A 25,951-nucleotide genomic window follows, 5' to 3' on the forward strand; every position below is an offset into this window, starting at 1 on the left:
GGTCATGATCTCAGGGTCCTGGGACCAAGCCCCACATCCGGCTCTCTGCTCAGCGGTGGGTCTGCTCCTCCCTCTCCCTCTATGTCAAACAAATAGATAAAGTATGTTTTTAAAAGATACATGTTAAAACAATGTAATAGGGTTGTTCGCCTCTACAACTTGCAAAAATCGAAATGGGGAATATTATATACTGTTTGTGTGACTAAACTGGCACCAATTTTGGATGCCCGATACACCAATTTTGAACAAACTAAATATGGATAAAAGGAATATATTATCTGACTCAGTGCCTACTTTGTTATGCATTTATTCTACAGATACACTCACAGAAATACACAAATACATTTAAGTATACACATACACTCACACACATAGGTATACACATACACACAACGGTGTGCATTTGCTGCATGGATTACTATAGCTAATAGCCCAAAGAACTGTCGGTCAGTCAAGAATCTGCTAAACACAAAGAATGAAAAGAGACAAACAAACAAACAAACAAACAAAAAAACCGGACTCTTAACCACAAAGAACACCCTGATGGTCGCCAGAGGGGAGATGGGGGGGGTGAACTTGACGATGGGGTGAAGGCGGCGGCGTAGGGATAAGCTCTGGGTAATGTACAGAATTAGTCACCCGCTGTATTGTACACCTGAAGCTAATACAACACTGGGTGCTAATTATAACAGAATTCAAAAAGGAAAACATTTTTTAAAAAGAATCTGTTAAGGGCGCCTGGATGGCTCAGTTGTTAAGCCTCTGCCTTCAGCTCAGGTCATGGTCTCAGGGTCCTGGGATCAAGCCCCGCATTGGGCTCCCTGCTCAGCAGGGAGCCCGCTTCCCCCTCTCCCACTCCCCCTGCTTGTGTTCCCTCTCTCGCTGTGTCTCTCTCTGTCAAATAAATAAATAAAATCTTAAAAAAAAAAAGGAATCTGTCCAATAAATTAGGATTGCCATATACAAGGAAAACACCATACAGATGTGAAAATGAATTCAATAGAAACCTGTGTTCTCCTGTGAAAAATTCCAAGTTGTATTTTAAGTGAGAAACAAAGTATAAAACATGTGCATGAGGCTACCGCGTGTTTTAACAAACCGAAAACAAAACACAGGTCCAGGCATAGCCGTTTAATGCATGTAAAAAGAAAAAAGAGGTCCGGTGAGAGCTCCTGAGTGGCGAGGCCACTTTCAGAAACGGAGGCGGATGGAGTGGTGGGCAGAGCAGGGTCACCGGCAGGAGGCTAGCGTCCGCTTAGATGCTGGGAAGGCAGCGGGGGACCTGGGAGTGACAGACACAGGTCATCTCGCATCAGGGACAGAGGGACAGCACCAGTAAGGCCCACAAAGGGGAAGGATCCCAGCTCGGGGAGCCCCAGGAAGGAGGACCCCTGGGCCCCAGGGACCTGAGGTGACAGGGGATCCCATTAGCACACTTCCCTCCAGGTGACGGAGGCCAGCGGCACCAGGGAAATGCACACCTGCGGCAACAGTTAAAGGAATGAGATGTGTTTTTGCCTGAAAGAAGAACCGCAGAACCCCAAGAACTACCTCCAGAGAGGAGGCCCCAGTGCCCTGTGTGCTTCTCAGGAGAACTGAAGGGGAAGAGGCGGGGAAAGAGCCAGAGTCTGAGCAACTCCTCACAGGGGCCCCTGCCTCTTGCTGGGAGAAGGTTCCAGCTTCCAGGGGAGGAGAGTGGGCGGACGGGTGAGCAGGTGGGGAGGGGCACTTACAGCTGCTTCTCTACCTGCGCCCCTGTGATCCTGAGACCCCTGGGGACTCGTGACTCCACGTGGGGTCCGTATTGGTGGCTGTAGCTGGTGGCCAGTAGGAGCCCTCGCTGGCCAGCCGCCTCGCCCCCAGGAGCCCCTGCGGACCCCCAGGAGTTTAGAGATAACAAATCCCAGTGCTGGCTGGGGGCCGGCCCCTGTGCCCGAGGCCTCCCCAGGCTGACCAGCTCGGTGGACGTTTCCGGCAGGAAATCTGCCCAAAGTGAAGGTGGAATGAGAGACAGGCGTGTGCAGCTTGACTTAAAGGGTTAGAACAGGAGTTTTCCATGCTGGCTGAAATCTCACCTCATAAAATCCTACTCATCAGACGGGCAGGAGAGGGGGGCTTACACTCCTGCACCCGGAGGCCCCGCGTAGAATTTAAAAGCCAAGCTGAGGAGGCAGAGCCCTGGGGATGGAATTCCTGCCGCCGGGCGGCCACTGGCCTGTGGCCTCCAGTGAGCTACTGAGCCTCCCCGGATCTTCCTCGATTCACCAGCAAAATGCAGATGCCCGGGCTACCTGCCTCCCAGGTTGTCCAGAAAATGAAAAGAGTTAATGTCTCTAAGGTGGTCAGAGCCACACACAGCAGGACGTGAGAGCTGCAGAAACGCCGTCGCCTAAAATCCAGCCCCTTGGTACGCTAGAGACAGCCGACGAGTTCCCCGAATTTAGTCCTCGAGTTAAGGACCCTCCTGGACCTGAACCCCGCTTGCCAGAGGCCCCACCCACCACCAGCGTGTCCCTGGGGGCAAAGAGGACCCCCCCTCCGAGAGCAGCTGCAGACTCAGCAACGCCCCTGCTGCCCCACCCCCACAGCCTGACCGGGTGCTGCTGCCCCTTTCTCAAGGGGTCTGGCCAGACCTCCCAGAAAAAGCTGCCTAGGCCTCTAGAATTCCAGCACTTCCCACCGTACTCAATACCACTTGAGTTTCCATTTCCTCCTGAAAGAAGAAAGAAAACAGTAAGAAAAAAGAGAGAGAGAGAGAGGGAAAGAGGGAGGGGGAGGGAAGGGGCGTCTGTCCTCGGCTACTTACAGTCTTAGCGGGACAGTAAAAGAACAAGATATTGCAAGTGTTGGGGCGTGCTGCAGAAATGTCGGGAAGAAAAAAGTGGCTTCTCTAGTGCTGACTCCCAGGGAGCACTTACGAATCCTATTAATTAAAACGGCGTGTGTGACTTTGTGACATTTCACTGCGCTGCGGATACCTCGTGTGCGGACCCGGAGAACCCGGGGTCTTCTGGGAAACACGGCAGCCGTGTGTGGCAGCCGCCGGGAAGAGCTGAATCGCTGGGGAAAGACTACGGGAAGCCAAGAGCAGGCTCAACTCGGGTCTTCAAGGGAAGGCGGGACACAGGTTCAGGCCCCGAACTCCCCCAGGCCGGCCGGGTCCGGACACTCCGAGGACAAAGGCCCGGAGCTGGCGTCCGTCCCCCGGCTTCACCGACCTCAGGAAACACAGCGCGCCTCAACGACACAGAATTGGCTCTTTAAAAGAAACTTTTCTGCAGCTGTAAAACAAAGTGGGCCTGAATCACCTTTGATCTCCCGCTACCGCAAGGACCGCGTCTCACCCGTTCCGTCCTGTACCTGCCAGCCGGCACCAAAGCCTCAGGTTTGCGGCACGAGCCAGGCCTTGTCCCCTCCGCGTGGAGCCATCGGCTCCCTGGCTGACACAGCCCCTCTCGCCGCCTTCGGAGCCCTGGACACATCAAGCATCGTTCATTATCTCAGGAGCTTGGCCCGGGCCACTGCCTCTTCCCGGCTCCTGTCCCCTGATAACTGGACAGCTGCCTCCCCACTCCCCTCAGGGGCTCAAATAGTACGGGAGCAGAGAAGACTTCGCACAAAACCCAATCTGAAATCTCAACGCTTCCCCCAGCTTGGGGCTCCCAGGCTCCCTCGCACGCTTCCCGGTTGGCGCTGGTATCCTCCGAAGGTTCCTTCTTCATTCTTGTCTCTCTCTCTCCCAGAGAGGGGGGCCGGGTCCCTGTCTGTCTGAGGCTGTGCTCGCAACTACTTCTAGAGTCACTGGCACTTAGCAGAGACTCTGTGCCTGAATAAACAAGTCTGTGCGACCAGAACTTTCCTCCCGGGAAGGCTAAGGAAAAGAGCGGAAAGAGCGAAGATCTATGGTCCTGGGTCCCGAAGTGAGCTGAGGACCTACTCCTCATCAACTGGGACGGCGGGGAGGTCTGTAACTTCTCCTGCTTCGGCTACAAAAGGATAGAAATCGGGACGCACTGAGAGGCCTTTTAAAGTACCCTCTGCAACCACGAAGGGCCGCACAAATGCAATGTTCTGCAGACCTAGGTACTTGCTTTCTAGTTCACGTACTTAGAGCGTCATCGAGACGGACTCTGCCATCACTTGTGGCATCGTAGCACGGGCGATGCGAGGCTACACTGGCTGTAGATGATTCCAGGCTTTCCTGTGAATGAGCCCTAGGACCTCGGGCTGGCTGGTGACTTCACAGGATAGAAAAGACAACAGAAGAAGTTGATCCATGGGTTTTAATGTGAACAATACATACAATGATGTGTGTGAAACTCTCAGCAGATGCTTGGTGCTAATCTTTTCATTGACTACAGCGATTCCAGTTTCTAAGAGAGAGAGATATTCTCCACTGGAAAAGTGTTTGGTTTTCAACTACAAATGGAAAGAGGACTTCTTGGAAGTCTTTTATTTATAAAATGTGATGGGCTGTGTCTTGTGTTGGGTGATAGGGAAAATGCTTAAGCTTTTGTGACCTAGAGGATAAAGGCGTATCCCTGAACTCCTAATTTTTGTTGATTACAAATTAAATAAGAAACCAGCAATCTTCTACACTTTGGGAAAAACATATTCACCATGCTTAAACTCTTGGATAAACTTGCTCTGCATTGTAGCAAGCCTCCTGTAGAAAACAAAGTGTAGGTCGATCATTTTCCAGAGCAGGTTTGCCGACTCCCAAAATAAGTCTGCCGTGACTGTGAAGAGCTGTGCTTCCCTTCCAGCCCAGAGATGTGTGAGCGTCAGAGGTGCTCAGCGAGATGGAAGGAGAAAGAAGGAAGCTGACCTCAACACGGTGCCTTTTCTGGGCAAGGATTTTTCATCATGGTGCCTGATTTCTCTCTCACATCAGATATCCGAGGAACACGATGATGTCCTCGGTGGAGAAATTGGAAAATAAAGTCACACTAGAGTTAAGTCACTTGTCCACAGAGCTAACAAAAGCCACAACCCAAATCCCAGCCTGAGTCTGACAGGCAGGAGATCCGTTCCTGCATTGGACAAATACTTATTGGACTCCTGTTCTATGCTGGCCCTGTTCAGGGCACTGGGGTGACAGCAAGGAGCCAAGCCAAGCCTCTATCTTCATGCCGTGTACATTCTAGGACACAGGTACAAATAAGCACATATAAATTACAGATAGAGTTATAGAAATGCAAACACGTATGGATACAGTTATGGGTGTGGTTACAAATGTTGTTGTAGATACAGTTCTTGGTGTGGATATGTAGGTACAGATGCAGTTACGGATGGGTATGACAGATGGAGATGTGGACAGAGACACAGGCATGGACAGTCATGGGTAGAGACAGGTAGCAATGAGTCCGCGCTAAGAGGAAGAGAAAGAGGGATGGCATCTTAGACTGAGCGATGGTAACGCCAAACGGACTTGAAAGAAGACTCAAATAAGGACCCCGAGGGTGGTATCCATTCAAGGCGGCTTGCAGGATCAGACCGGTGCCGAGCGACAAGTAGACAAGTGGGGGCAGTGGGGGGGCGGGGGGCGCCAGCCAAGAGGCCAGTGCAGCTGCATACAGAATGGGTGTTCCAGCGGCCGTGGTGATGGCCCCCTGAGAACTGGTCCCTCCTAAGTCACGATGTCGCACTAGACTCCACTAGGCAATTTCAAGGGATTTTTTAAATAAAAGACTCATTCACCTCAAAGTTCTGTGGGAGCAAGGGCATTTGGCATCACCTTACCTCCCCACCACGTGCTTCCCAAGTTCATGAAACAGTATGGAGGTGCTATAGAAAGAGCAGACCCCGGTGGGATCCTGTTAGGACTTGAGAGAGTTCCATCCACTCCGCAATGATGACGTCACGGCCTGGGGAAGGGCGAGCTCTGGGACCCCTTCCAGCCTGAACTCTGGTTTCGCAAGCAGAGGGACTTACGCAAGGTCACGTGGCCGCTCAGTGGAGGCCGATTCCGACACCTGCCGCAGCCCGTTCGCTCCCGCATCACGTCTTACTCACGCACGTCGTTTATTGAAAGAACGACCCCTGTTCCTGAAACCCATCTCCAAATTTTCTACCAAACCCTAACCTCGTCTTTTATGCAAGTTTTCTCCAGGTAGAAAGAGACCAGAGCCCCGAGTCAGAATATTTGGCAGCATGCGGAAAAGTCCTTAACTAAAGCTCTGACTATAGAAAATGCTGAAAGAAATATTCCATGCCTTCAAACAAGTCCACGTTTTGGGGTTCCTTTTCTTTTTTTAACAGCTGACTAGAATATTTGGGAGGGCTTTTTTTTTTTTCTTCCAATTAAAACTCAGAAAATAATCTTTCCTACCCCAAAGATGAACACAAAATGCATTACAGTTGGAAGAGCTTATAGACCAGGTTCAGCCAAAAGTGAAATTTGATAGTTCCTCCAAATGCCTTATTATTTCAGAGAAATGGGACACGCCCTCAATTATGGCAGAATAAGCACAACCATTAATATCACGTATGTTAATAAAAATCTTGGAGGCTTCACAGTGAAGTTTACGATGTGTTTTCTAAACCATGGTATTTTGGTAATTGGGCAGTAATTACAAGAGCTCAGACCTTGTGGAATCCATTAGCCATACCCTACGTGCACAGTGCCGGTTGCATTTTGAGTTATATAAGGAAGGGGCTCAGGAGGGGAGGTTTTAAAAGCAAATAAACAAGGACATAAAAGCCCCAGAATGTTCCTTAAAGCCAGATCTCTAATCATAAACCTCACAAGGAAGAAAATGTATGCTTGCATATGGATGTACACAAATATGTCTATGGAGGTGCCTATGACATTCAACACATCAGCGTTGCTGACACCTTCTACTGTGTTACAAAGAGCCCTGGAGAAAGATCCCGAAAACTTCCTTCCATTCTTGCCTCTGCTGCTAAGGAACCCTACGACCCGAGGCAGCACAAGTCTTCCTCCTAGACTCATTTTCCACAACTGTTAAAGAAAGAGATTGAGTTCGCTGATCACTAAGGTCTTTCTTTGAATATTTTTCTGACCCCGGGGCTGTATTTAGAATTCTTGAAGCAAGAAATTAGCCACTTTTAAAGACATGCTACTTTGACCTAGAAATGTTCCATGTTTTGTCCTTTGTTCTCCCATTAGAGCAGACATTTAAATAAAAATGAAAGAAACCACTGTTGTTTTTCCAAGCACGGTTTGTGTGTAATGAGGGAAGTGATTATCTCTGCACAAGACCAGCTCCCTTGGAAAAGTTCAAAATTGGTTCTTTTCCTCCCTCTAGTGGAATCCTGCTATATTTGCTTTGGATGGAATTGTAAGTCTGCATCAGGCAAACTAGAGGAAAAGGGCCGGCATGACGAAGTCACAAGCAGGCATCAAACCAAACATAATGCTCTGCAAGTTTAGTGCCCATCCATCTTATATATTTTACTTTGTTTAAAAAAATTCAAGATTGGGCGCTTGGGTGGCTCAGTGGGTTAAGCCGCTGCCTTCGGCTCAGGTCATGATATCAGGGTCCTGGGATCGAGGCCCGCATTGGGCTCTCTGCTCAGCAGGGAGCCTGCTTCCCTCTCTCTCTCTCTGCCTGCCTCTCTGCCTACTTGTGATCTCTCTCTGTCAAGTAAATAAATAAAATCTTTAAAAAAAAAAATTCAAGATTAGCAATAAAAAGTTGCAACATTGATTTACACCCATGCAGAGCCTTCAACTAGAATACTCAGGTCCAAATTAGATAGTTTGTATGTGATTTGTGCCCAGAAGAATCTTAAAGTTAGTTCAAGTATAAAAATTAGTGGGTCAAGGGCAGTCATTAAGTATCTGCCTTCAGCTCAGGTCATGATCCCAGAGTCCTGGGATCAAGTCCCGCACCAGGCTCCCTGCTCAGCAGGGAGTCTGCCTCTCCCCCACCCTCTGCCCCATCCCCTGCCCATGCTTGATCTCTCTCACTCTTGCTCTTGCTCTATGTCAAATAAATAAATAAAATCTTAAAAAAAAAAATTAGTGGGTCGAAGCATTTGACTGAAGAGGACACGTGACCCAGCCCTCAACAACAAGACACAGTGTTTGGCAAGACATGTTCATGTCAATCCAGTTTAACGTGTACTCACACCTGTTTCATGGGAAGGTCTGTTTCCATCTCTCTGAAACGATTCTCGACACCCCCGGGCACCATAAACCATACCCTGGTTTGCCTTAAACATCCACACCAGCCACAGAAGGTGTGGCGAGGATGTGATGACGTGTGTGTGTCTGCCTCCGCATCTGAGGCCATCTCCCTCTCCCGAGAAGCCTTGCTCCACTTCAGAGGAGGCAGAGAGGGGGAAGGACTCCGACGCCGTCCGACACACTGTGACTTCAAAGGCTCTCCCATCCGGTCGTCTAAAAACCACGGTGATGAAAAGTTAATGTGTAAGTAGAATCAAATATTTCTATGCTGGCTGGATTCATGGTGCTGAGGCCCATGCCCTCCAGTCTCCTGCCTCCAGGCTCTGCCCTAGACCCGAGAAGATCGGTTCAGTGAGGGGACATCGAAAGCACCTCTGTCTCCCTTTGGGACCTCAAACTTCTCTGAACCGACTTCAAGTCATGTCAGAATAAACCAGAATGTGCAGAACGGCTGAGCAGAGGAGGCCTTGACATCTACTTGCTTGACTGCTCCTTGACATTTGACTATGCCCTGAGGGTCCAGGAGCCCCCAGAGAGGAGGATTTGGAACTGAACTGGCCATGAGGCCGACTATGGCCGGGGCTGCAAGGAAGACAGACTCGGGAGATCCAAACGCCAGTGAGATCCCACAGAGGCCAAGTTCATCATGAAGGACTACAAGGAAAAAATCTCACGTGCCTGTGCCAGCAGGGCCAACCACATCCAGTTAGAGAGAGGCTAATGGGACCATTGACCCATTTCCCCTCACCCCCATGGTGGCCTAAATGGCCTCCCTCACCCAGGCACCCAGATGCCATCTTGGAGAGGGGCCAGGGTGAGGCTTGGAACATGGGAGAATCTGATCCACTGAACATTCTCTCTCCAAGCGCGGGCATTACCTAGAAGGACCATTAAAAGCTCGTGTTATATTAAGTTTGAATCTGATAGGAGTAAATATCTTCCCTCTACTACCCAGTTATGGTGCTCATGAGAAAGACCAAATTATCAATAGGCAACACAACGGGAAAACATTTCCTCCTAGCTGTAGATTACAGCTCTAAGTTGAATGAATTTCATGAGGCATCTGAAGGGAGGAAACAAGGAGTACCCTTGCGGGGGGCGGGAGGGGGCGGGAGGGGGCGGGAGGCCAGCGTCCCTTTCTCCTGTCCCTGCTCATACACGGAAAACACCGAAGTATAGGAACCAAACGACTTTTACCGAAGTCTGAAGGTTCAAGTGGACTTGCCGGTGGATATATTTGCCAACGTGAAGCGTGGCTGAGTGGCCGGCTCCTAGAGCAGCGTGCATATGAAGAAAGCCTAAGGCCAAAAACCCCCGTCTTTCAGCAAACCTGCAATCAGATTGCTCTAATGGGCACAGAGCCCCCGTTCTGGAGCCGCCAACCTAGCGAAGTGTTGTAAGATACTCTTAGCTATGTCTTCACTTTTGGCTGAAATTTAAATCACTGGCTCTCACTGAAAGGGAAGCATTTTTGCTGCTTTACACATTCTTAGGTGCTTTGTGTTCTGCTCAGGATTCCATTAAAAGGATTTACTCTAATGTATTTAACAAATACATATTATACATAAATGTACATTATGCAGATACATAAATATTCCCCAATTACTGGAAACACATTATACATATATAACATTTATATGTGTATCACTGATTATTTCCTCGGTACACATTCCAGAAAGGTCCCAGGGCCTAAACACTTTAAAGATGTGTCATAATTGAGGGCTCCATCTGTAAAGCATGAAGCTCTTGATCTCGGGTTTGTGGGTTCGAGCCCCACATTGGATATAGAGATTGCTTAAAAAAAAAAAACTCATTAATAAAAAAAGATGCCACCCAATTGCTCCAAGAAGAGAGAGACTTCAGAGAGAAGGCTCAGCAAAAAAGGAGTTTCCACTCTCGAGTAAGCCAGCGGGTGCCACTGAGGGGGGCAGGCTGAGGAGGAGGCGGATGGTGAAGCTGTGCACGTGTCCTGCGTCTGCCTCACAGCCCCTCCCCAGGGTACCACACGCATCCCCAGCCAGCCCACACTGTCTTCATAAGGAAAACAGCCTTCATTCAGACTGTCGCTTCTCTTAGTCCTCAGAAGGCTTGCTATCACCACCCACCAAATACCACGCCACGTGTAGAGTGAAAAGGAGGAAGGGGCATCCCATAAGCCCCTCTGCTCACAGATTTCCAGAAGAACCTGTAAGTGGCCACCAGTTGGCCGCTCTCACCATACGGAAGCTCTGGAAATGTACTCGTGATTCTTGGCAGCCATGGGTCAAGTCAAACATTCTATTACTGTGGAAGAAAGGGAGAATAAATATTTGGGACCACGAAAGGTCTGTCACAAGAACAGAAAGACTGAACCTGTCATGAAACAGAGCCAAGCAAATGATTCCTTGTCGTCTGTTGCTGGGCAGAGTTGCCGTCTTATTTCGTGCTTATAAATCATATACCTATTAGGGTCCCCAAAAACCCAAGAGCACAAAGAATTATTTCTTCTTTTTAATATTGGCCACGAAGAAAGGATTCTACTTTCCGGAAACAGTTTTTTTAAACAAACCGAAACTGCCCTCCCTTCCTCTGAAAGCACTTGGACCACCGCTTCCCCTTGGCCCACGAGCTCACACCTTCCCACTTCCTTGACCAAAAGTCCCCATCCAGACCAGCATCTCCGAACAACCAAAATACACTTGTGACAACATCATAAATTAGAAAATCACAGCAACTTTATTCCTTTGCAAGGTGCAAAAAGAAACCATAAAGTGTTTGTTTTCCCAGGCTGCCAACATAGACTTTTCAAACTGTTTAAGTAAGTAACACTGAGAACGTAGTTAGATATGCCATCTTTCATGATGCTATTCATTAGCTTTACGAAACATTTTCAACTGAAACCAATTACATATTTATATATGTAAATATATTATGTAAAAATTACCTCTAATTCTCTTGAAAAACAGTATGATACAGTTATTAATACTAAACTCGATTACAATCTAAAATTCTATATGATAAACCTGATAAGGCCTTAAATGTAATTATTTGGGGGGAATGTTCAGTTCACAAACTTCACCTGTCTTAGAACTGGAAGGAATTTTAGGTCATCACCTGGTTCAGCAAACTCCTTAGGACAAATAAAGAATTATTATCACTTTTTAGATCAAGTTACATGGACTATTGATGTCAAGTGACTCTCCCAGGCCACAGAGTTATTGAATTTCCTCTTTCCTCAGCTTTTCTTTTTCCCTAGGCAAACAGATCTCAAAGCTGATTTCATGCGTAAGCGTAAGACATTCAAGTGCAAGATAATTTACTAAGAAACCTCATTCCAGGATCCACTGTGCTTATTTAGTGAGATCAATTAAATCTGTGTAATGAAAATACACAACAAGCGTTGCATTTAGCTTCTTGGCTTCAATTTTAATTAGTAAGCAGAGCCCTTACGCTGAGGAGAAACATGATGTGAATATCAATACAAATATATTGCTCGATTGGCTAAGTTTAAGGCATCCAGCTCAGTCCAAAACACTCATTATATCCAAAACCATGTTTTCAGGGGGAAGGAAAGAAATATAAATAAAGAGAACATAATTCAAAGAAGCCTGGTGTGTTTGTACTTAGAGCATCTTGGGTTGGCCGTCTCTCTATCTATCTTACAGATGCTAACCAAGAGTACGATCTCAGGGCCAGTAGGGCACAAGTCCCAGGTCTTCTTTGTAAGTGTCCCCTACCCAAAGATGGCTCTGTGGGTGTGTCCTCAGACAGCCAGGACACATGGACCCTTTCTTCAGGGGCACTTGGCTCAAGGATCAGGCCAGAGTCCCCATTGAGGGAGTGTGGCCATATGGGGAAAAAGGCAAGTCTACTACATCAAGATCCCATCAGTGGCCCAGGTGTAGGCATGGGAGAGGCTGAAGGGGCTTCTGTTGATTTGGGAGATCATCCTGGTTGCCTCTGTGTCCCTCATGCTTTCTGGATAAGACAAAACTTGGAAGTATTTGGTAGGAATGTAATTAAAATATATTTTTTTAAAAAAAAGTTTATTATACTTGAAAAAGCAACCACTGATCTCTGGCTAGAACATGACAGTCTCAACCTTGATGGGTCCATTGGTCAGAAGGGAGGATAATGGTTTAAGTAACACCAAAATGTCTGGTCTCCATTTTTCTAGGACACGCTCTGTTTATGCAACAGAAATCTGGGAAAAACAAGCAACCAGTCATGGGCCTAGATGCATCAAACAACACCAAATCTAGCAAAATGGGTAATTACATTTTGGAGTCATTACAATTAATTACAATTATTTTGGATTATGCTTAAAACCGTCTGGAGGACTTTTTCTCTTGAGGGGCTGGCATCAACCACATGGCAGCCGGGGTTCTCCATCCGCTGATAGGACACTTCTACCCTGGGGACAGGCATAATGAAAAGGGTTGGTTTATCTTTTAACACGGCTCTCCATGCAAATGCTATTTTCCTATTGTGATATACAGAGTTTACAGCAAGGACCCCATCTGGTTTATCTCACTCTTCCCCTCGGCCACTGGCTTTGCCCACAGGAGACACTGGATACATTTTGTTCAATAAATCATAAATTTATAATAAGGCTCCATAGCTAGCCTTTATTGATACCTATCACCTACCACGCGTCAGCATTCTGCATGATTCTTCTGGTTTCATACCCGGGGTAAGCTCAGGAAGGGAACCAGGCCCTCCCCCGTTTTGCAAAGAAAGTAGCAGAGGCTCTAAGAGATTAACTGATCGGACAACCGGGAAATGTCCCCATGGTCTGCACTGAAGATCTCAGACAAGCCAGCGGTACTCAGCCACGGCACTGTTCCCACGGCCGAGCCTGCTAAAACTGCACCAGGTTTCCACTTCGCCCTCGGGTGTGAGCTAGCCTCCCTGCCTGCGGATGAGTGTGCGGACGGCCTGATGGAAGCGGGCCGGCCTGTGTCTACAACACGTGCGGTTTACACTTCCTCGCTGAGTGAACTCACCCGTTCCCTTCCCCTCTGCCTCTGTCTTCTCATCTGTAAATTGAGGACAGAAATCATGCCTTCCTGGCGAGTGCGTCACGAGGCCTAATTGCATCGGTGCAAGTAAATGGTCTGATGTGGCTTGTGTGCACACAGCACTGCTGTTGCCGGGCTGTGTCTAGCAGGACTGTGTTAGGATAGCATGGCTCTCATTGTCTATTTATCTAAACTCCTCCGCGTTGGCTTTTTGAACCTGCCCTCCCAGGCTGCCTCAGGCTCAGCCATCAGGCAAGACGACAGCCCAGACTCTCCCCCGGGTTCCTAGCGACAACAAAACCACTACCTGGAGAACCAGAAAGACTGTGATTTCAATCCTGTTTTACCACAGTGTAGCTGCGCCTCCGTTTTGTAAACAGTAAAGGGAGGTTCCTGTTCCTTTGCAAGGATCAGAGCACTAAGGACACTAAGGAAAAGTCACCGCGGGCTCCCAGCACTCCGTGCCCATTAGATTACGGCTGGGGAGCCGAGACCCAGGAACGTGCAGCGTCTCAGCCAGGTCCACACTGTTCCCGGCACAGCCAGGACCAGAAGGAAGGTCTGGGGCCCAGTCCCACAGCCACGATGCTGAAGCCCTGGGGGCGACACCATCAGGAGCAGAACCCAGCTTGGAGGATACGGTCTCGTGGGTTTGGAAAATGGGAACGAAGTCATTTTCTCCGCCTTCCTAAAGTCAGAGCTGATCCCAGCTCACCACCATGACCAGGACCCCTGCCATGCACCCCGGGACACCTACTTCTGACGGAATATGCTGTTGGCCTCCAGCTCAGCTTCCTCTCTGGTCCTCTCCATGCCCCGGCCCTCGATCCGATGCATCCTCTCCTCGGGACTCACTGTGAGCAGCAGGACCAGGTCGGGCTTGAGCAGGTCCCTGGGCCACTGGTAGATGGGATGATGGGCCGGGGGCAGGTGCTGGAGCCCCCCGGTCACCTCGGTGGCTATGGCGTAGGTGGCCGTGCTGTGCCAGTACCTGAGAAGGAGGGCAGGAGTGAGTTCTGCACCCACAGAGGTCAAGGTCAAGATGTACCTGAAGATCAGTTGGGGAAGAGGCTGAAACCAGCAAAGGCTCAAGTGTCCTCAGCGTTGCACACACCAAATTAACAAAACTAAAACTTGTTTTTTTTAATTTAAGATTTTTTTTATTATTATTTGAGAGAGAGCGTAGAGTGAGTGAGCGAGAACCCAAGTGGGGGAGGGGCAAAGGAAGAAGCAGGCTCCCCACTGGGCCGGGAGCCCCATCCGGCTCGGGACTCCATCTCAGGACCCTGGGAGCGTGACTGGAGCCAAAGGCAGACTTTTGGCTTCACTGATGAGCCACCCAGGTGCCCCTAAATCTTATTTTTAAAGTGTTTATAAAATGTGAAGAGTACACCGAAGCCTACAGCCACAGTGAGAATGCAGCGGGCTCTTCACAGAGCGACGGAGACTCGGCGGATCCCACGTGTGTCCCAAGGTGACACGGTTGCATCTCTCTGGCCGGACCATGTCGCCTTCTGTAAAAGGGAGGGCGACGTGTCCCCGAGTCCCCTTGCATCTAACCTCATGTCGTGGCCAGATAAAAATCCGCGGGTCCATTCAGTGTTAAGTTGTTTTAAAGTGGAGTTTGCGGGTGAAATCCACATTCTGGGGGCGCTGGCGAGGCGGCCGTTGTCCTGCCCAGGGTCCAGCCACGCACTGTGCATCGGCACCCGTCGGGGGGGAGTAAACCCAAATATGACCTCCACTACTCTGTGACATCCCCCCCACCCACCCCCCCCCCCGCCTTGACAGGCTCCTTTTAAATGCTGGCAAGAGGAGGAGAAGAAAATCACCACCACAAAAGAAAATCTATTTCAATGGGACGCCTGGGTGGCTCAGTTGGTTAAGCAGCTGCCTTCGGCTCAGGTCATGATCCCAGCGTCCTGGGATCGAGTCCCACATCGGGCTCCTTGCTCCGCAGGGAGCCTGCTTCTCCCTCTGACTCTGCCTTCCACTCTGTCTGCCTGTGCTCGCTCTCGCTTGCTCTCTCTCTGACTAATAAATAAATAAAATTAAAAAAAAATCTATTTCAAAATGCCCCATGGCGTTTCCCTGCCTACTGGAAACATCCTGCTCGAGACACAGAACCGCGCTCACGGGTACACCCATGTGCACTGCGTCACACAAGCATGTCTTCGTGCTCTTTCCTCCAGCTGGGCTGAGCTTCTCAGCGAGCAAACTCCTACTCTGCCTGCAGAGCCCCACTCGGATGGAACCCCCAAGTAGAGTTCCTGGTTCCCTCCTCTGGGCCCTCAATGTCCTTCACGGTGGACTCTACCAAAGAATCAAGAAAAGCAATTTGTCTGTAAGTATGACCTCTTTCAACTCCTCCCTTAGAGAATTCCTTTTCTAGTCACCTCTGCGTTCCCAAAACTGAAACCAGTGTTTGGCACGCAGTAAGCATTCTTTGGGTGTGCAAATGAACGAATCGGAATCTGTTTATGAGTTGGCAGAGCTTATTAGAATCTTGCCCTGTTCCTATCATACTCCAAGTCTGAGAGACTAAATGCAAAACTTTAAATACAGTAGCAAAGGAATATCGCCTGCAATGGATATTTATGAAATGATTATCAACATCCCAATGAAGAGAAGAACCTATGGTCCCACCCCTGTTCGTATTTTCAATTTGCTGCCTTCAGTGTTTTAAAATCCTAAATTCTGGGGATGCCTGGGTGGTGCAGCCCGTTAAACATCTGACTTTTGGTTTCGGCTTAGGTCATGATTTCAAGGTTGTGAGATCGAGCCCTGTGTGGGGCTCTGTGCAGATTCGGCTTGGGGTTCTGCCTCTCCCGTGCCTCTGCCCCCTCCCCTGTGTTCATGCATATGTTCTCTCCCTCTCAAAAATAAATAATTTTTAAAAGAAATAATACATAAAATCCTAAATTCTTGATCATTTTCTTTTTGAACTTCTTTGCAGAGTGAAAAGGACATACTAAACTCTATGAAATGAATTCATAGCATTACCCAAGCTGCGGATCAATTTATCCCCTGCCCCCTACTTGCTCTGTGGACACAGGTAACTCATTTAAGCCACTACAGCCTCAATTTCCCCACCTGGAAAATGAAAAGCACGCAAGCTTTGTTTTCCTTCCACAATTGCTGTTAAAAAAAAAAAAAAAGAAAAGAAAAAGAAAGACAAACCCTTTACAAACTGTATCACCCCATCATTAGAAGACAGTATCTATTCTTACTGGACACTGATTATCACTAAACCTGCATTTTTCAAATGTGGTAATGCAGACAATACTGAAAAAGACCCCCCAAAAACAATTAACTGGGGAGGCGATCAATCCCAATACCGTCCACTCTTCCAGGCCCTCATCCACCTCCAGAAGTGTGCACTGAAACCCCAGCCTCCTCTCCATCAGGCCCCTGACTGACCATCTACAATCATGCGCTTTCCATCCTCTGTGAGATGCGGCATATCCCCTGAGCTGCAAGTCCAGGCTTCTCTTTCTTGGCAACCAAACTACAATTTGCTCCGCATTTTGCACGTGTCCCGTGTTCAGTGAATTAAACACTCAGCTATGAATACAGAGGCTGATATCATCTTCATTTTAAAAGCCTTCTTTTTGTAGAAAAACCATCAGCAAGAATAGATTTTTAAAGGTAATGAGGGTGATTAAGTTGCCAACCTTAACCACAGTCACCATCAAAGACAACTCTGCTGCCTCGTTTCTTCTGCCAGACGCTGGTGTGGTCTGAAATGGGTTTCATTAAAATCTTTACACATGAACAAAACCCACCCAGACAACAAATAAGCGCTCTTTTCTTCTCATTTGACAAGGTGATACAGTATCTCTCTAAAGAACAAAATTGCCGACAATTCGCAGACACAAAGGAGATAAAGCAAGGGAAGAATGAGCCCGTTTTCTACAGCAGGAGTTCTCTCCCTGACAATGCTGCGGCTCGTTTTAAATAATCATACCCTCTGGCCATCAATTTCAGGCTCTCCACCGTTTAGAATTTTCCATTCCTGCCATCAGGCAAGCCACATCGGTTCAGATCAAAGGCAATTTGCTAACGCATTGTACATAGCTTATATAATAATGCTTTATATCTTAATGGCAATTTGCTATTGCAAAGCACTTCCCCCCTGCACCAACCCAATGGACATTCATCAAAGTTTCAGAGGTGGGCAGGGAAGGGATATGGAGTACCTCCACTGGGCAGATTAGGAAACCGGCAGCAGAGAGGCTAGGTATCTATCTACATGCAGAAGCCAGTGCAGCTCCAGGACTTTGGGATGTCTGAAGAAATCCTGTGCCTCAGGGAGTCTCCGTATTTTAGGAGAAGTTCAGTCTGTCTCCCTGAGAAAGGACATGGTCTAAAAAGAAGATCTCAAATACGGTAGATCCAGACCCATTAATAATAGGGTAAAAACATCCCACAGGCAAAGAAGTCCTACAAAGGAATACAATTTCTTACCCTTCTCCACGATCCCCTCTAACTCACAACCTTGCAATGATGATCTTGCCATCCCCAGTGTTAAAACTACCTGCTGGCATTGCAGCTTAGATGAGAACACTGGCCTTCTCGCTGATTTTTTGCTTTGTTCCTCTTACCTGGCAACCCACCACCTCCCACTTTGTTCCCTACCCACGCTGCAAATCGCCTTCTCATGGAATAGTTCAGAGACTCAGAAACGCGTACAAAGGAAAACATTTCAGGGAAGGGGGAGAGGTTTCCAGATGTGGCAAGCTAGCTTTTCAGTGATCAACGTAGCCACCGGGAACCAGCGGAGACCCTTGAATAAAGGAGGGCGATGCTAGATGCTGACAACAGCGCGAGCCGCAGGAAATCCTCAAGCACGACCGCGGGGAGAGGGCACGGTGAGCGGCTCCGACCACTTCAGAAAACTTTTTGCGATACCTGCTACAGCTGAACACACATGAACAATTCCACTCCTGGAAATCTACAGACCAGAGCAGCATATGTACCCGCACCAAAGTCATGTACAGAATAACATCACTGGGGGGCCTGGCTGGCCCGGTTGGCGGAGAGCCCAATTCTTGGTTTCAGCTCAGGTCATGATCTCAGGGTCATGAGATCGAGCCACGGAGTCTGCTCAAGATTCTCTCCCTCCCCCCCTTCTTCCCCTCCCTACCCTGCACACTCTCTCTATTAAAAAAATATATACATGTTCATAGCAGCAAGGCGAGTCTTACATGGGGCAAGACGGAAGTCAGATTCAAACACGAAAGCAGGTCAAGACTAGATCGGACAGTTCCTGGGTGATGGAGGTCAGGGCAGTGGTTACTACAGGGGGAGGGCGAAGGGGTGGGGAAAAATGGGCAGGAACTGGGAAGGAGAACCCTGTGGCTTTATGGGGTGTGGTGACGTTCCAAGTCTGGCTGTGGGACTTGGATGTGTTTACTGCTTGAAATTCCTCAAGATTTTCATTTATGATTAGTGCGATTTCCTGAATACTTGTCATACTTTGATACCCCTGCTTATCTTTCCAGAAATTAGTAAAATTGCAGAGAGCAGTGCACATCCCCCGAACGCTAAGCGATAGTTCACCTGCAGCAGGGGGCCTCTTGTACTGGGTATCAGCCTCCTTTCTCTCCCCTCACCGCTCTGTTAAATCCCCTCCGTACTCTACAGTTCGTTATTACTTGGCACGTGTTCTACTGAACAACTATCTGCTACTTGATTTTCGCAGTCGAAACCAGGGCTTTGCATTTTACGCACACGGATGTTGCACTGGCTGATGTTGCGGAACGGTGCTCCATTTCAGAAATACGCGAGTACTTCCGTGTGCTTCCTTCGACTGATGGGCTTTCGGTTCTTCTAACTTTTCACTATTATGAACACAGCTGAGAGAGGGTTGCTGGAGCGGAAGCAGGTGGGGGGTGGGGTGGCTGGGTGATGGACTTTGGGGAAGGCACGCTACGAGGAGCACTGGGTATTGTATAAGACCGATGAATCACTGAACTCTGCCTCGGAAACTAATAATACACTACATGTTAAATGAATTAAATAAAAAATAAAATTTTAAAAAAGAAATAAACAACAAAAAAGAAGCTCTTGCATTTCTTCAGGAGGCAGAAGCAGTGTTCACTTTGCTGCCCCGTTACAGTCCGCTCTCTGAGCCCAGTGTCCAGCCCCGCCAGCACCTTGCAGAGCTTCTACCCACCCATGATCTCCAGCTCTGAGTCTCAGTACATTTTCATTGGTTCTCACCAACCTGATGAGAGCAAAATGGGATCTCACCATGGTTGTAATTTCCATATCACCGGGCCCAGTGATCTTAAGCCAGGGATGACTGGCTTGCCATACACTTCAATCATTCCTGGGGTATTCTAAGCTATTTCTTAGGTACGGCATTTTTAAAATCTAAATCAGTTTCTGTCACTCCATTATCTGAACCTTCCCATGGCTCCCCTCTGCATTCAGAATAAAATCTGTACTGTCTTGGCCCCCGGGCCCTGCTGTCCTATCCCCCGCCACGTTCATTCCTCTGGAAAGCACCCCCTCGTCCACCATGTGCTCATCACAAAGCCTGCTTCTAGCCCTGGACTATGCTACCTTCTTTCTGTCTGCAGGCTATGCTCCTGCTGACTCTTCTGCCAATATGCTGTTACTCCACAGTTTCCATTCCCATCTCTTTGGGAGCCTTCAGAACTCAGATCAACATGACCTCCTTAGAGAGGCCGTCCTCGGCCAAACCCACCGTGATTTATCTCCGTCAGGGTGTTTATCATTCTCCGATCTGTTCACATGCCTGTGCGCCCTAGACCGCGCTGCCGCGACGGAATGTCCGCTCTGTGAAACAGAGCACCATCGTCCAGCTCACGTACCTAAGATCCCCTAAAGTGAGAACAGTCTTTGGCCCACAGCAGACACCCAATACATGTTTTATAAATTAGCTGGTGAACAAATGAATTACTGAAAGAATCGATTTCTAAAGCAGAGGCTTTGTCAATGTCCTCAGTACGCTGTTTCTAGCTCAGTCAGCGGCAAGTTCCTTAACCCTTGTAAGACCTGTGCTTCTCATCGGTGAACTAGGGATAACATTTAGCATGCACTTACCCATGTAATTGTTCCAGATACGGTATAACACATGTATGTGCTTAGTAAAATGCTTGCCTGTGACGTAGGTAATTAACAAGTCATAGACATTATTCCCATTATTATCATAACACAGTTTGACTTAAAACACAGGCGTACACTTGTGTGTAAGGGCACACACGCTTACACGTTTGGGAGAAAATGACAAACTCACAGCATCTTTCTACTTACCTGTCTACAATCACAGGAGATCTGGCAGATTCTTTAGCTATCTCAGAAGCCACAATGTAATTGCCCAAAGAGTAAAAAGCTCTTCTAATGATAGTCGGTTCATCATCAAAGATTTTCCTCCACTGGCTGATGCAAGCAGGTGGCGACTTTAAGAGCACAGCCTTGAGTGAGTCTGAAACTGACTGGGTCACAGTGGTTTTGCCTGCGAAAAAGACAAACAGAAGCTTCGTTACCACAGCCACCACAGCAGACCCAAATGCTCATATTAGCCCACAAAGAGCAAAGACACTCTATCTACCTGCAAATCAAAGCAGTTCATTACCTACGATGATTCTGGATAAAAAAAAAAAAAAAAAAAAAAGAGAGAGAGAGAGAGAGAGAAAGAAAAGGAAAGAAAAGAAAAAGAAAAAAGAAAACAAAAACAAAACAAACAAACAAAAAACCCAGACCTTTAAGAACCAGGGTTTCCTCTATGTGGTATCACAACACTTCTAAGAAACGCAAAACGTGCTCTGTTCACAAATTAATGATAAACTCTGGCGTAGACCTCGAGGCCTGGGAAAAGCTCCACCTGGTTCCTCAAAACACTCCCACCTGCCCCGGAGAGAGCCCCACCTCATGCTGAACCATGTGATCTCTTCCCGAGGCTCCACCTTGACCTAGTCCTTGGCTGTATCCTGCTGCCCCTGGCACCTCGCTTCTCCCACTTTTTGTGTTTTGGGCTAAGCATGAGCTGTCCATTGTGTTTCAGTATCTGTTTGGCAGCTCCAAAGCTGCCTAGCTCTTCCTAGTTTTGCTTCAAAAGGGTCCTCAGCGGGGCCTGAGCTTCAAAGATACCCCAGGCTGACTCAAATCCCTGCACTTTCGCCCACGTTGGTCCTTCTGTCGGCAAGGACCCCTCCTGCTTTCCTGACCTGTACTGCTCTCATATGTATGGAAAACACCGTCCAGGTGTCAGCTCTTCCAGAGCTGCCCGTGACCACAGCTCTGTTCCCCACACCACAGCTGCATTAAAGGCCTTCTACTGGTCACCAGAACGCCTGAGGTCCAGCCCCCTGCTCCGGCCCCCACCGAACGTCTTATTCATCTTTGCGTCCCAGGCCTGCCTAGCTCCGTGCCTGGCACACACTGGAGACGGACATGAAGCTTCTGAATTGAACTCTATCAAGTTTTACTTAAGACCCATCTATTCCCGCAAGGGAGCAATTAATTGCATTGCCTATAACTCACAGGTAATACTACCTGTGGCATCCAGGCCTTCGATGGCAATGACTGGGAACTTCCCTTTCTGGACTGGCTCCAGGCACTGGTCAACCAGGTCAAGCACGGCTCGGGCTTCAGGAATGAAGGGTATACACTGCAAAACAATGGTGAATCTGTGCATCAGCCGCGAAGCAGCGGGGCTCTTGCAAAATTTTGCAAGATTGCCCGGTGCCCCTAAGGCTTGTGTTGGACGCCATGCTAAATTCACAGCATTTTGAACATGGGAAGAAGAGCTGAATTCCTTCATTTGTTACTAGCAGTGCCAAAAAAAAAAAAAAAAAAAAAAAAAGCGATAGCGGCTGAGATCTCTCGGCCTGCAACCCTCACTGACCAGCTACCCCAGAGAAGGAAGGACAGGCAAAACCACAAGCGCAGAGCGACCGTGGAACAGCACAGGCCTGGCGCAGTGTGTCCCAAGTGGAAAGCAAGACTGTAGCTCCTGGAGTGGTCAGCACCGACCCTTCCTAGCCGCCAGGGGGCGGAGAAGAGAGCGGCGCGCGGCGGACCCCAGGTGAGTGCGGGGCGGAGTTCTCACCTGGGCTTGCCCGCAGGCCCTACTATGCCTCTGCAGCGAGGCCACACGTTTGTAAGGCGTGCGCTTCATCCTCTAAGCGCTTTCGGGGATTAACACGGCCAGCCTTCACGGTACCTCGGGTGCCAGCACTATCTTTCCCATCTTTGGACTAAGGAAACTGCGTTCATGGGGTTTAAGGAACACAAAGTGACACAGGTAATAAAGGCCAGCGTTGGGATTTAGACCCAAGTGACCGGTCCTGCCCTTTTAACCGCCACGTAATACTAACCCGAGAGCTTGCAAAATGCACTAAATTCCCCAGTGCAGCCTCAGAAAGCCAAGTCTGGACATCCCGGGTCCGGCCAGGCTGCGCTGGGAGAGAAACTTCGCCCTCCTTCCCTGAGCACCTGCTGTGTGCCAGGTCTCCGCTTGTCCCAAACATCGCGAGTGCGTCACAGACCAAAGGGAGAACAAACAGAGCGGTCGTGCGACCTGGGCCGGCAGCCAGTAAGCAGACAGCTGTGGTTTTAGAACGAGTTTCTCAAACCCCAAACTCACGCCCTTTTCTCCCCCAAATCACGCTCCGGCCTCCCAGATGGCATGATCCTCCCTGCGTCCCAGCAACCTCTTTCCTCCCCAGGTGCCTTCAGCACGCCTGCAGAGCAGGCCTGGCCGAGCGTGGCGTTGGGACATCAGTTCCCACCTGGAATAGGAAGTTCCTGGCGGCCAAGAGTGGAGAAAAAATCCCCAGTGTCTAAGCCAGAGTCTGGCACTCGAGCGGCCTGATAGGTCCTGTGTCTTGGGATGCAGTTCCCTGGGCGACGGAGGCCAGGCTGGGTACGCCAGCCCCGAGAGGGCGCGCCTAGTCCACTCCCCGTCTGAAGCCGAGAGGAGGGCACCCCGAGTGCAGGGAAGGGGCAGAACTCTTACCGCCTCCAAAACGGCGCGGGCGGCCTCCCGGTGCGGGAAGACCCCGGAGCTGGGCAGGTCGGGCACCACCGGGTGCAGGGCGGGCTCCGGGGCGGCCACGACGCGCTGGCGGGGGCCCACCTGCTCCCAGCCCGCGCCGTCCCGCAGCTCCCACAGGTGCTGCCACACCTGCTGCTGCGCGTCGCCCACGAACTCGCCCAGACGCGGGCCCTCCGGGGACTCGCCGAGCAGGGAGAAGAGCGCGCGCCGGGTGTCCGGGCTGTCGCCGGGGTCGTGGAGCAGGAAGCCGTGCTCCACGCCGCCCGCCCCGCCGCCGGGGCCGTAGCACAGCAGCCGGCGCAGCTGGCACCGCCGGAGGGGGTCGCGGCGCAGCTGGTGCAGCAGGCGCTGGTGCAGCCGCGCCGCCCTCACCCGGGCCGCGCAGTCCCCGGCCGGCGCCTGCGGCACGCACAGCGAGTAGCTGCGGCCCGGCGGGCCCAGCAGCGCGGCCACGCGGGGGTCGGGGAGCGCGTCGGGGGCGTCGCCGCCCACGGCCAAGTGAGCCAGCGCGCAGCCCGGCAGCTCCAGCGCCAAGCGGCGCGGCGGCGCCATGGCCCGAGCGCAGGCCCTGCGACGCGGCCCCGGGAGGCGCCCGAGCGAAAGTGGGGAGCGCGGGCGGAGGGCCGAGGCCATGGGCTTGTCCGGTCCCGCCCCCGCCACCGGGGAAACGAAAGCTAAGTGACCGGCGGGCGGGGCCCGGCGGGGCCGGGCCGGGGTGGGGCGCCCTCCGCGGCCTCCTCCGCCCGCTCCCGGGGCGCGCCCCGAACGGCGGCGCCGGCGGGCAGGGGGACGGGCGCAGGCGGGGCGCGCGGGCCCGGCGGCCACCCCGAGGGTGCGCTCGGCCGGGCGCCCTGTGCGGCCGCGGGGCGCGGGGGCGGGTAGCCCCAAGCCCCGCGCGGAGCCCGCGGCTGAGCTTTGCGTCCCGGGGTGCGCGCGCGGGTGTGCGAGTGTGTCTCGGCGACGGCGCGCGCCCGAGCTCGGCGAGTCAGCGGGGCGCTCCGGCCGCCCCCGCCCTGCCCCGCCGGCTCTTCAGGGCGGTGCGGGCGCCCGACGCCGCAGGACTTGCAGACCCGGCGCCGCATCCTGGGCCTCTGGCCCCCGCTGACCCGCTGTCTCGCCCGCGCTCTGACCGAAGTCCTAGGAGCTGCTGTGACGGGCTGAACCGGCAACGTTCCCCCTCCTCTTGCTGCCCCCCCACCCTTGCTGACTTGCAAACTAGGACGTATCTCCAGATGGGCACGGAGCCAAGTGAAGTCCTGCCTTCGGGCCCAGTTCGCTGGTGGGGGCAGGAGGTACCAGCCTGAAGCCCGCGTCGGCGGCGGTGCTGCCCGGGGGTTTGTTGTCGCTCATTAGCTGACACCTTGGAGGAGGACTGGAAAGCAGCAAAGCAGGAGGGGCTCGGGGTGCAGCTTCTGCCTTAAGCTCGGGTCATTAGGGTCCTGGGATCCAGTCCCTGGATTGAGGCTCCTTACTCAGCGGGAAGCCTGCTTCTCTCTCTGACTGCCATGCTGCCTGCTTGTGAGCTCTGTCTCTTTGACAAATGAATAAAATCTTCACTTAAAAAAAAAAAAAAAAGATTGCCAAGGGGACTGAAAACAAAAATCCTGTGGAGAAAACTCAAACATTTAGAATAAAGATGAAAAACATTAGATGAACTGAAGGCAAATAAATATCATCATTTAAGCAATTTGGAGTTAGCAAGGGTGTACCTTTAATTCTGGAAGGAATACAACTTTCAGACCAACAGGAACTATTATAGATGCATGTTGAAGTATGGGCTAATAGACAAGGAGCAATTCAGAGATTCAGTTGTTTTGAGCTCTTTGAGAACAGGCTCATTCTTACCCTAAGTGAGCAATCAGACTTGGGGCATTTAGCGTGCAGAAATGTTCCCACATGTGTAGTATTCTGGTGGGAGTGCAAATTGGTTCAAGTTCTCTGGAAACATTATATGAACCAGTGATTCCAATCCTGGTATGCACCCAAGATAAATGCATACGTATATGTCAACCAAAAGACACGTACAAGAAAATGCGTGGCACAATAGCAAGATATTCCAAATACCCATCCTAATGACACAATTAAATGTACTGCGGTGTATTCAAACAATGGAATCAACAAATGTGAGGTATGACAATGAACAGTCTGCTGCTAGACACAGCAGAGTGGGTGAGTCTGCAGGCACAACACAGGGAGAGAAGCCTAACAGAGCGAGGGCGTGCTGTGATAACCTAGAGTATGGTTTTCAGAAAACAGGGCAGGGTTATCTTTGGAGCAGAGGCACGGTTCAGGGCCTGGGGGAAGGTCTTGGAGACTTTTTTTTTTTTTTTAATTTCTTTTCAGCGTCTTGGAGACTTCTTGGTGACGTTCTATTTCTTGATCAAGGCACTCATTCCATACATGTGTTCATTCTGCCAAGAGCTGATTGTGCTGTGCATGTGCGGATTGTGCCCCTCGATGCGTGTGTGGTAGTTGAGGTAAGCACCGGTGTCCAATAGGCATCAGTCAGAGATTTGCACAGAGATGTTATGATGATTGCAAATAACTGAACGGATTCCACCATCTGCTAGTGGGTTCCTGGGACATCCCGTAGGAAAGGGTCCGCCTCAGGGAGCATGGGGCACATTAAGGATGCGCAGTCGTTTGGAGGAAAACGTCTCTGGCTAAAGAAAAATGATGATCACATTTGGCTGGTTTCCAGCTGCAATTTGGATGTCTTTAGAGCTGGCCGAATCCCGAGTAGAAGGCCTAAGGGGGGCCGCCTTG

At 50.2% G+C, this 25,951-nt stretch overlaps 1 protein-coding gene across 17 annotated transcripts; it reads right to left on the reverse strand.

The window, feature by feature from the left end:
- Positions 1-1,116: 1,116 nt before the first annotated feature.
- Positions 1,117-25,160, reverse strand: CMPK2 (cytidine/uridine monophosphate kinase 2). 17 transcript variants are annotated; one of them, XR_014315167.1, is made up of 13 exons: positions 23,147-25,160; positions 21,670-21,796; positions 20,440-20,641; positions 13,913-14,146; positions 10,372-10,438; positions 8,934-9,033; positions 8,100-8,368; positions 4,620-4,666; positions 4,108-4,238; positions 3,597-3,986; positions 3,361-3,472; positions 2,076-3,281; positions 1,117-1,983 (listed from the first exon to the last, which is right to left on the reverse strand). XR_014315167.1 is itself a non-coding variant. In XM_082744148.1 (6 exons), exons 1-6 carry the CDS (start codon positions 23,816-23,818, stop codon positions 9,477-9,479), a joined length of 1,311 nt encoding a protein of 436 aa, XP_082600274.1. In that variant the 5' UTR covers positions 23,819-25,160; the 3' UTR covers positions 9,366-9,476. The 17 variants fall into 17 exon arrangements, 3 of the variants coding, with proteins under 3 accessions (XP_082600274.1, XP_082600273.1, XP_082600272.1); XR_014315170.1 differs by having other exon boundaries at positions 8,834-9,033; XR_014315178.1 differs by lacking the exon at positions 23,147-25,160 and adding exons at positions 22,238-22,394; positions 22,506-22,735; positions 22,920-23,140 and having other exon boundaries at positions 1,117-3,281; positions 3,361-3,986; positions 4,108-4,666; positions 8,834-9,033.
- Between the last annotated feature and the right edge of the window lie 791 nt (positions 25,161-25,951).

Source organism: Mustela nivalis (assembly GCF_964662115.1).
Source record: "Mustela nivalis genome assembly, chromosome: 8".
NCBI classification, from domain to species: domain Eukaryota; kingdom Metazoa; phylum Chordata; class Mammalia; order Carnivora; family Mustelidae; genus Mustela; species Mustela nivalis.

Excerpts from the sequence above, each read along its gene's own strand:
- CMPK2 (XM_082744146.1), bottom strand. The coding sequence starts at position 23,818 with ATGGCCTCGGCCCTCCGCCCGCGCTCCCCACTTTCGCTCGGGCGCCTC. Across the intron at positions 21,797-23,146 it reads CCCGCGCCGTTTTGGAGGCG|TGTATACCCTTCATTCCTGA; the intron begins GTAAGAGTTCTG and ends ATTGTTTTGCAG. Across the intron at positions 20,642-21,669 it reads TGCCACAGGTAGTATTACCT|GCAAAACCACTGTGACCCAG; the intron begins GTGAGTTATAGG and ends TCTTTTTCGCAG.